The 13,064-nt window shown below is 33.7% G+C and overlaps 1 protein-coding gene across 1 annotated transcript; it reads right to left on the reverse strand.

The window, feature by feature from the left end:
- Nucleotides 1-492: 492 nt before the first annotated feature.
- Nucleotides 493-12,766, reverse strand: INSL5 (insulin like 5). The gene is made up of 2 exons (XM_053693599.1): nt 12,595-12,766; nt 493-731 (listed from the first exon to the last, which is right to left on the reverse strand). Exons 1-2 carry the CDS (start codon nt 12,764-12,766, stop codon nt 493-495), a joined length of 411 nt encoding a protein of 136 aa, XP_053549574.1.
- Nucleotides 12,767-13,064: the final 298 nt, after the last annotated feature.

Here is a 13,064-nt window from a genome sequence, read left to right on the forward strand (position 1 = left end):
GTTATTTGTGTTTAAAGGGAATCTATTCTAGAAAAAAAAAGGTACAGAAGTAATTGATGACCTGCAATCAAAATGCATTTTAAAAGCTATTTGGGTTCTACAGTTTCTGAATGAAAGTCTGAGATATTAGCACTGACAATAAAGGGATATACTGCATCATGTTGAGTAATCTAGGGTACGGATGTTGAAACTATGGCACTCATGCCCAGGGGGGCTTACACAAAATGTTGGTTCGCATCATGGAGTGAGTGATGAAAAGGGCATTAAAACACATCTTGCTTTTATGTAAAAATGATAGATTGTCCACACTCCCTGGAGAGGCCAAAAATATAAATCTGTTACCTAGGTTATCAAAATGCTGCCTATTGCCTAAATCAGCTAGTTGATTTGGAGCACTTGTAGGTTACAGTATTTGATTTCTAGCATCTCTAGGGAGCGAGGGACAGTTTTTTTTATGGCGTTTTGACTATTAGACTCTTAAGGAAAACATCTCTAGCAGAGTGAGCTTAAGTCCTTCTTCTTGCAGCCATTTTTGCAGCAGGCTGTTGTCAGAAGTTCATTCAGGTCCCGTCTCTCTTCTCCAGAATTGTTTTCAGTGTTCCATAACTCTCCCGTGGATTCTGACTGATGAAGAACTTCATCTGTTTGGGAATTCGTTTTCTGGAGTTGATATTCCAAGGGCTCTGCCATTTCAATGCCTCCTGTGTATAAAGTGAAGAAATCTCCTCTGTCTGCAGAAAGAGAACACCGTTGTTAGCTTAGACTATTTTCTTGTGTTCAAGAGACAGCCTTATGTTCTATCATTCAGTTTTATATATCATCCATTCTAATAAGGCATATTGGCCTGGTCATACCCCTGGACTACCTTACTTTGATCTGGCCACACTCCTGAACTAGCTAGGATTGCCCTGGCCACAACCATTGTACTGTCTGATATTGCTGTGTTAATGCTCCTGGACTGTTTGACACTAATCTGGCCACACCCCTGAGTAGCCTAACATATCCATGGCCACACCCCTGAATTGCCTGACACTGATCTGGCCACACCCCTTGGTAGTCCAACATTGCCATGGCCACACCCTTGAATTGTCTGACACTGATCTGGCCACACCCCTTGGTAGTCCAACATTGCCATGGCCACACCCTTGAATTGCCTGACACTGATCTGGCCACACCCCTTTGTAGTCCAACATTGCCATGGCCACACCCTTGAATTGCCTGACACTGATCTGGCCACATCCCTTTGTAGTCCAACATTGCCATGGCCACACCCCTGAATTGCCTGACACTGATCTGGCCACACCCATTTGTAGTCCAACATTGCAATGGCCACACCCATGAATTGCCTGACACTGATCTGGCCACACCCCTTTGTAGTCCAACATTGCCATGGCCATACCCCTGGACTGCCTTATATTATATTGATCAGGCAGCAACCATGGTCTGCCTAACATTGCACTGGCAACAGCTCTGCATTGCATGACATTGTCCTGGCCTCACCCTTGGACTAATTTACACTGCCCTGAGGTAACCTGTTTCAGCAACTCCACCATGACCCCATCACCCTGACATTCCAACTTTTCCCTTAGGCATTCTCCTTTTCCTGAGGTGACAAATCCAATCCCTTATAAAACATAAGATAGATTCAAATTGAAAACTATTTAATAGTGTGTAGTAATATACATATCTGAGTGCAAGTGTTACACAAAGATATCTACGTACTGTAACATATCTTATGCAACTCAACTTCAAGAAACCTTGGTATAGAGTATATATATTTTATTATTATTTTAATAGTTTCCATAAGGTCAAGAACAAGCCCACCCCACTTACATTCAAAGGGACACTCAAGTCAAAATTAAACTTTCATTATTCAGATAGAGCATGCGAATTTAAACAACTTTCCAATTTACTTCCATTAATAAAAAAGTGCACAGTCTTTTTATATTTAAGCTTTTTGAGTCACCAGCTCCTACTGAGCATGTGCAAGAATTCACAGAATAAGCATATATGCATTTGTGATTGGCTGCTGGCTGTCACATGGTGCAGTGGGAGTGGAAATAGACAAAACTTTTAAAATTGTCAGAAAAAAATACTATTCATTTGAAGTTCAGACTGAGTTCTATTTCATTGTCTTTTATCTTGCATTTGTTGATTATGCAAAGCTAATGTGTTAACTTGTCCTTTAAGCACATTTAACCCTAGAATGTTCCTTTAACACACAATGAAGGATCTCAAGAATAAATCTCTCCAATATCTATGTTCATTTACAAAGCACTTTCACCAAAGCATGAAAGATCTCATTACTTTAGTAAATATACAAAATACCAGAGCAAAAGAGCTGGCTTGGAGACACGTGTCGCCCCTAATTCTTATAGTGAAAGTAGGTTTCTTTTTAGGTGGCTGATCAAGAACTCGTCAGCATGGAGAGAAATAACACAAAATGTTTGGGGCTTGTTTGAGTATTATATTGCAATATTGGTGTCTCCCGTTCACATCCAGAACTCTGCATAGTGATATAAATAATTCTACATCTAGAATGTTCCTTTCTAAAATTCTTTCCTCTCTGTACTGACAAGACATCTTAGATAATCTCGCAACAGAGGAGAGCTTTCGATAATTGGGCCTTAGGTGAGTAAGAGGATCTTTCAGTTTCTTGTAATATATTTACTTTCTAGAAACTAAACCTATTTTCTAGAGCATAGCAACTAAAGATTGTGTCTGTATTTTCTTTTATTTAAGTTTAATATTGATAACATTTGGGGTGACATTGGCTTCTTTTGTATAAAACAGAGGCTTGGCTACAACCATATTTTCTTTAAAATGTTCGGTTTCCATTGAAAAACAAGTTATTTGTCTTCATAATGCAAATGAGAAAATACTGCCAGGTAAACCCACTTAGCTATTTTTACTTTTTTGAAAACAATTTCTTCTTTTGACAATGAGGGTGGAATTAATTAAAGGGACACTGAACCCAATTTTTTTCTTTCATGATTCAGATAGAGCATGCAATTTTAAGCAACTTTCTAATTTTCAAACAAAATACAATTTAGAATGATCAGTACCAGAACAGGTGCTTAATCAATACTAACATCTGTGGCGCTGAAAAAACAGCTAAACTATAAACTAAATGGCTAAATATAATAATTATATGAATAGTGAATATGCTCTTAAATGAGCAGAGAGTACAACTTCAAGATCAATGTAGGGGGTATTAAAATATTATTTAGACTATATACTAAATACTTAGAAGTATATATATATATATATATGTCAATTATAAAATTCATTCACCGCAGTGCATATTTAATCATACAAAACAATGTATAAACAGATTAAAAACACTTTAAAATTCTACAAAAACAATTACATTAAAAGACAAAAAATTCATATAACACACACAGTTTTAGCATAAAAATAAGAATGGTTTATACTTGAAACCTTACACACATATAGTGTAGTAAACCAAAAAACTCAGTCTCTTAATGATTATTCAATTGGTATGATGAAAATGAGACACAGTTTATATAAAGTCACTTTGTTAGAAATGCTCCAGCATTGCAAATGAATCCTATGCAGGAGAAAAACAAACAAGAGAAACTTGTCACAAGCAAGAAAATAGTTCCAAATGAGGTCATTAGCGTCTTACTTACACCAGATGGTGTCAGACGGCTCTCACAGTGTGGTCCAAGTATCTGTTCTTTGCTCCTTACAGCAGGACACTTCTTCTTTTCGCACAAACAACTGTGCAAATTTTCAAAAGGACACTTGACAATTTTGGCAATATCACCGTTTGACCTTTAGATGCAGTCAGCGTGTGAATAGTAGCAAGTACGGATCCTCAGATGGATCAAGAAAAGAACAACGCGTTTCGGCTAATATGCCTTTCTCAAGCTCTCCTTGCACTCATAACCTGGTGCCTTTTATAGGGATTGTGAATGACAATACCAAGACAATGAAGAAAATTTGATAATAGGAGTAAATTAGAAAGTTGCTTAAAATTGCATGCTCTATCTGAATCATGAAAGAAAAAAATTGGGTTCAATGTCCCTTTAAGAGTGTGGACAAAAGGTTCTTGAGTCATTAACTTACTTTCTGAGCATTGTTGTTATCATACTGTTTTATAAATGGAATCAGCTAAAATCTGATCTCTGTTAGAGAATATGCAAGTGACATTTTGTACAGAAGCACTAAACCTACCTGAGTAGCCATTTGACGTTTGTTTTTGGGGGTTTTAATACAACCTCCTTTAAATTTTAGTTTTTTGTTTCAGTGGGTGGAGTCAGGCAGTTTGAGATTATGATTGGGCTGTTAGGGTTTGTTTAGGCAGTATGGGGGCGTGATGTGGCACTGCAGGGGAGGGGCTATTTTCATCCTCCTCAGCACAACAGGGTGCAACCTAAAAGCTTAGGTTGGTTTTGCACCACTGTACACAAAACTGCCATTGCAGGGCCTGTGCACCAATAGACATTCGGGAGTTACCCCAACTCAGCAGTAGAATCTTAAAGGGACAGTCTTCTTGAAAATTTGTATTGTTAAAAAAAATAGATAATAACTTTATTACCCATTCACTAGTTTGTCATAACCAACACTGTTATATTCATTTTCTTTTTTACCTCTGTGATTACTTTTTATCTAAGCCTCTGCAAACTGCCCCCTTATCTTAGTTGTTTTGACAGACATGCAGTTTAGCCAATCAGTGCTGACTCCTAAATAACTCCATGGGAATGAGCATGATGTTGTTTATATGAAACACATGAACTCGCACTGTCTGTGAATAACTGTCAAAATGCACTGAGATAAGATGCAGTTTTCAACTGTTTAGAAATCAGTTTGAGCCTACCTAGGTTTAGCTTTAAAAAATGAATACCAATAAAACAAAGCAATTTTGATGATAAAAGTAAATTAGAAAGTTGTTTAAAATGACATGCCCTATCTGAATCATGAAAGTTTAATTTTGACTAAACGTTCCCTTTAATTATTACTTGTGCACAAACATGCATTACCTGTGAGTTTTAATATCAATTTAAGTTTTAGCCATTTTCATGGGCTAAAGCCAAATTAATCAATGATTGAACAAACCCTAAATTGCATTTATTATTGCCTTTAGAATTACCTATACATATACTGCCTGACATTTTTGTATGTCTTACAATATTATTAATTCACCTTCATTATCAGCACAGTTCAGGACAATAACATTACATCATTTCTTTACTTTATAAACATATGGGAAATTTTAGTGTAAAGTCAACAATATGCAACACAACTTCAAGAAACATTGGTATACAAAGAGAATGAAACAAATTGGATAAAAGAAGTAAATTGGAAAGTTGTTTAAAATCACATGCTCTATTTGAATCACAAAAAATAAGAAAAAGAAAAATGTTGAGTTTCATGTCCCTTTAAAGGGACAGTTTACTAAAAAATGTTCTCCCCTTTAATTTGTTCCCAATGATCCACTTTACCTGCTGGAGTGTATTAAATTGTTTACAAGTAGCTCCTTTACCCTTATATTAGCATTTGAAATTGTTAATTTAGCATGTGGTATCCCCACCTATTCTGAAAGTTTGTGGCCGCGCGTACCAGCTATAGATAAGCTTTGTAAACACAGCCAGCAGAAGAAATTACACTCCCAGTGTGATAAAGCAGAGATAAGGTAATAAAATGTTGATTTTCCATTGTTCTCTCAAAGTATTGGTGATTGTTTTAAGGACAGATATAAGATAAAGAAGCAGGTATATGTACACAATGTGATACAGTAATGAGATCTGATTATACCTACAGATATAAGATACAGACACATGTATATGTACACAATGTGATACAGTAATGAGATCTGATTATACCTACAGATATAAGATACAGACACATGTATATGTACACAATGTGATACAGTAATGAGATCTGATTATACCTACAGATATAAGATACAGACACATGTATATGTACACAGTGTGATACAGTAATGAGATCTGATTATACCTACAGATATAAGATACAGACACATGTATATGTACACAGTGTGATACAGTAATGAGATCTGATTATACCTACAGATATAAGATACAGACACATGTATATGTACACAATGTGATAGAGTAATGAGATCTGATTATACCTACAGATATAAGATACAGACACATGTATATGTACACAATGTGATACAGTAATGAGATCTGATTATACCTACAGATATAAGATACAGACACATGTATATGTACACAATGTGATACAGTAATGAGATCTGATTATACCTACAGATATAAGATAAAGACACATGTATATGTACACAATGTGATAAAATAATGAGATCTGATTATGCCTACAGATATAAGATACAGATACATGTATATGTACACAATGTGATACAGTAATGAGATCTGATTATACCTACAGATATAAGATAAAGACACATGTATATGTACACAATGTGATAAAATAATGAGATCTGATTATACCTACAGATATAAGATACAGACACATGTATATGTACACAATGTGATACAGTAATGAGATCTGATTATACTTACAGATATAAGATACAGGCACATGTATATGTACACAGTGTGATACAGTAATGAGATCTGATTATACCTACAGATATAAGATACAGGCACATGTATATGTACACAATGTGATACAGTAATGAGATCTGATTATACCTACAGATATAAGATAAAGACACATGTATATGTACACAATGTGATAATGTAATGAGATCTGATTATACCTACAGATATAAGATACAGACACATGTATATGTACACAGTGTGATACAGTAATGAGATCTGATTATACCTACAGATATAAGATACAGACACATGTATATGTACACAGTGTGATACAATAATGAGATCTGATTATACCTACAGATATAAGATACAGACACATGTATATGTACACAATGTGATACAGTAATGAGATCTGATTATACCTACAGATATAAGATAAAAACACATGTATATGTACACAATGTGATACAGTAATGAGATCTGATTATACCTACATATATAAGATACAGACACATGTATATGTACACAGTGTGATACAGTAATGAGATCTGATTATACCTACAGATATAAGATACAGACACATGTATATGTACACAGTGTGATACAGTAATGAGATCTGATTATACCTACAGATATAAGATACACATGTATATGTACACAATGTGATACAGTAATGAGATCTGATTATACCTACAGATATAAGATAAAGACACATGTATATGTACACAGTGTGATACAGTAATGAGATCTGATTATACCTACAGATATAAGATAAAGACACATGTATATGTACACAGTGTGATACAGTAATGAGATCTGATTATACCTACAGATATAAGATAAAGACACATGTATATGTACACAGTGTGATACAGTAATGAGATCTGATTATACCTACAGATATAAGATACAGACACATGTATATGTACACAATGTGATACAGTAATGAGATCTGATTATACCTACAGATATAAGATACAGACACATGTATATGTACACAATGTGATACAGTAATGAGATCTGATTATACCTACAGATATAAGATACAGACATGTATATGTACACAATGTGATACATTAATGAGATCTGACTATACCTACAGATATAAGATAAAGACACATGTATATGTACACAGTGTGATACAGTAATGAGATCTGATTATACCTACAGATATAAGATAAAGACACATGTATATGTACACAGTGTGATACAGTAATGAGATCTGATTATACCTACAGATATAAGATAAAGACACATGTATATGTACACAATGTGATACAGTAGTGAGATCTGATTATTACTACAGATGTAAGATACAGACACATGTATATGTACACAGTGTGATACAGTAATGAGATCTGATTATACCTACAGATATAAGATACAGACACATGTATATGTACACAGTGTGATACAGTAATGAGATCTGATTATACCTACAGATATTAGATACAGACACATGTATATGTACACAGTGTGATACAGTAATGAGATCTGATTATACCTACAGATATAAGATAAAGACACATGTATATGTACACAGTGTGATACAGTAATGAGATCTGATTATACCTACAGATATAAGATACAGACATGTATATGTACACAGTGTGATAAAGTAATGAGATCTGATTATACCTACAGATATAAGATACAGACACATGTATATGTACACAGTGTGATACAGTAATGAGATCTGATTATACCTACAGATATAAGATACAGACATGTATATGTACACAGTGTGATACAGTAATGAGATCTGATTATACCTGCAGATATAAGATACAGACACATGTATATGTACACAGTGTGATACAGTAATGAGATCTGATTATGCCTGCAGATATAAGATACATACACATGTATATGTACACAATGTGATACAGTAATGAGATCTGATTATACCTACAGATATAAGATACAGACACATGTATATGTACACAGTGTGATACCGTAATGAGATCTGACTATACCTACAGATATAAGATACAGACACATGTATATGTGCACAATGTGATACAGTAATGAGATCTGATTATACCTACAGATATAAGATACAGACACATGTATATGTACACAGTGTGATACCGTAATGAGATCTGATTATACCTACAGATATAAGATAAAGACACATGTATATGTACACAGTGTGATACAGTAATGAGATCTGATTATACCTACAGATATAAGATACAGACACATGTATATGTACACAGTGTGATACAGTAATGAGATCTGATTATACCTACAGATATAAGATAAAGACACATGTATATGTACACAATGTGATACAGTAATGAGATCTGATTATACCTACAGATATAAGATAAAGAAGCAGGTATATGTGCACAATGTGATACAGTAATGAGATCTGATTATACCTACAGATATAAGATAAAGAAACATGTATATGTACACAGTGTGATACAGTAATGAGATCTGATTATACCTACAGATATAAGATACAGACACATGTATATGTACACAATGTGATACAGTAATGAGATCTGATTATACCTACAGATATAAGATAAAGAAGCAGGTATATGTGCACAATGTGATACAGTAATGAGACCTGATTATACCTACAGATATAAGATACAGACACATGTATATGTACACAATGTGATACAGTAATGAGATCTGATTATACCTACAGATATAAGATAAAGAAGCAGGTATATGTGCACAATGTGATACAGTAATGAGATCTGATTATACCTACAGATATAAGATAAAGAAGCAGGTATATGTGCACAATGTGATACAGTAATGAGATCTGATTATACCTACAGATATAAGATACAGACACATGTATATGTACACAGTGTGATACAGTAATGAGATCTGATTATACCTACAGAAATAAGATACAGACACATGTATATGTACACAGTGTGATACAGTAATGAGATCTGATTATACCTACAGATATAAGATACAGACACATGTATATGTACACAGTGTGATACAGTAATGAGATCTGATTATACCTACAGATATAAGATACAGACATGTATATGTACACAGTGTGATACAGTAATGAGATCTGATTATACCTACAGATATAAGATAGACACATGTATATGTACACAATGTGATACAGTAATGAGATCTGATTATATCTACAGATATAAGATACAGACACATGTATATGTACACAGTGTGATACAGTAATGAGATCTGATTATACCTACAGATATAAGATAAAGACACATGTATATGTACACAGTGTGATACAGTAATGAGATCCGATTATACCTACAGATATAAGATACAGACACATGTATATGTACACAGTGTGATACAGTAATAAGATCTGATTATACCTACAGATATAAGATACAGACACATGTATATGTACACAGTGTGATACAGTAATGAGATATGATTATACCTACAGATATAAGATACAGACACATGTATATGTACACAGTGTGATACAGTAATGAGATATGATTATACCTACAGATATAAGATACAGACACATGTATATGTACACAATGTGATACAGTAATGAGATCTGATTATACCTACAGATATAAGATACAGACACATGTATATGTACACAATGTCATACAGTAATGAGATCTGATTATACCTACAGATATAAGATACAGACACATGTATATGTACACAGTGTGATACAGTAATGAGATCTGATTATACCTACAGATATAAGATACAGACACATGTATATGTACACAATGTGATACAGTAATGAGATCTGATTATACCTACAGATATAAGATAAAGACACATGTATATGTACACAGTGTGATACAGTAATGAGGTCTGATTATACCTACAGATATAAGATACAGACACATGTATATGTACACAATGTGATACAGTAATGAGATCTGATTATACCTACAGATATAAGATAAAGACACATGTATATGTACACAATGTGATACAGTAATGAGATCTGATTATACCTACAGATATAAGATACAGACACATGTATATGTACACAATTTGATACAGTAATGAGATCTGATTATACCTACAGATATAAGATACAGACACATGTATATGTACACAGTGTGATACAGTAATGAGATCTGATTATACCTACAGATATAAGATACAGACACATGTATATGTACACAGTGTGATACAGTAATGAAATCTGATTATACCTACAGATATAAGATACAGACACATGTATATGTACACAGTGTGATACAGTAATGAGATCTGATTATACCTACAGATATAAGATACAGACACATGTATATGTACACAGTGTGATACAGTAATGAGATCTGATTATACCTACAGATATAAGATACAGACACATGTATATGTACACAGTGTGATACAGTAATGAGATCTGATTATACCTACAGATATAAGATACAGACACATGTTTATGTACACAATGTGATAATGTAATGAGATCTGATTATACCTACAGATATAAGATAAAGACATGTATATGTACACAGTGTGATACAGTAATGAGATCTGATTATACCTACAGATATAAGATACAGACACATGTATATGTACACAATGTGATACAGTAATGAGATATGATTTTACCTACAGACGTAAGATACAGACACATGTATATGTACACAATGTTATACAGTAATGAGATCTGATTATACCTACAGATATAAGATACAGACACATGTATATGTACACAGTGTGATACAGTAATGAGATCTGATTATACCTACAGATATAAGATACAGACACATGTATATGTACACAATGTGATACAGTAATGAGATCTGATTATACCTACAGATATAAGATACAGACACATGTATATGTACACAATGTGATACAGTAATGAGATCTGATTATACCTACAGATATAAGATACAGACACATGTATATGTACACAGTGTGATACAGTAATGAGATCTGATTATACCTACAGATATAATATACAGACACATGTATATGTACACAGTGTGATACAGTAATGAGATCTGATTATACCTACAGATATAAGATACAGACACATGTATATGTACACAATGTGATACAGTAATGAGATCTGATTATACCTACAGATATAAGATACAGACACATGTATATGTACACAGTGTGATACAGTAATGAGATCTGATTATACCTACAGATATAAGATACAGACACATGTATATGTACACAATGTGATACAGTAATGAGATCTGATTATACCTACAGATATAAGATACAGACACATGTATATGTACACAGTGTGATACAGTAATGAGATCTGATTATACCTACAGATATAAGATACAGACATGTATATGTACACAGTGTGATACAGTAATGAGATCTGATTATACCTACAGATATAAGATAGACACATGTATATGTACACAGTGTGATACAGTAATGAGATCTGATTATACCTACAGATATAAGATACAGACACATGTATATGTACACAGTGTGATACAGTAATGAGATCTGATTATACCTACAGATATAAGATACAGACACATGTATATGTACACAATGTGATACAGTAATGAGATCTGATTATACCTACAGATATAAGATACAGACACATGTATATGTACACAGTGTGATACAGTAATGAGATCTGATTATACCTACAGATATAAGATACAGACACATGTATATGTACACAGTGTGATACAGTAATGAGATCTGATTATACCTACGGATATAAGATAAAGACACATGTATATGTACACAGTGTGATAAAGTAATGAGATCTGATTATACCTACAGATATAAGATAAAGAAGCAGGTATATGTGCACAATGTGATACAGTAATGAGATCTGATTATACCTACAGATATAAGATAAAGAAGCAGGTATATGTACACAATGTGATAAAGTAATGAGATCTGATTATACCTACAAGCTCAACCTATTTTATTAGGCTGTGGCTTCAAAACACAAAATCAGAGCTTTAATATACAGAAATAAACCTTAAAAACTAATTTTCATACATTTTATACTCTGCAGTTGGTAAAAAAAGAAATTGTAAACACATTAAGGGAAAAACTATTTTACAGTATACTGTCCCTTTAAGCAGTTAGTAATGGGATAAAGAATAGAGTAACACATTTATATGAAAACAAATAAACTTACCAGGTACATTTTGTGGCTGCTCAGATAGATGTCTTCTCCACCTTGAACCACCACATGTATAGATGACAGCGCGAATGAATTCTCTGCCACAAAGTTTCACAAATTGTCCATCACCGTCCACTACTGTTCCAATGAGAAAGATCAGAGCAAGACAAACTGGTACAGCCTTCATAATGGAGATATAGATAATAAAAAAGAATTGATCTGCCAAGAAGCGAGTTTAGAGTAGATGTGAAAACAACAAAATCGCAGCCAATTTATACAACTTGTCCTTGCATTCTATTGGCTAATGACCGTTTTGCTGTCAGTATAACTTTAATGCCAAACAGTGCACAATTTAGCAATTTGTCATTATATGAGAGGATTTAGGATTTCCTAGGTAGCTGAGATCATGCAGCAATTAAACAGGTACTTAACAGATTATACTGCCATATGAGACCTTAAGAGACCATCATTTAAACAATGAGTAA

Source organism: Bombina bombina, chromosome 10, assembly GCF_027579735.1.
Source record: "Bombina bombina isolate aBomBom1 chromosome 10, aBomBom1.pri, whole genome shotgun sequence".
In the NCBI taxonomy this organism is placed as follows: domain Eukaryota; kingdom Metazoa; phylum Chordata; class Amphibia; order Anura; family Bombinatoridae; genus Bombina; species Bombina bombina.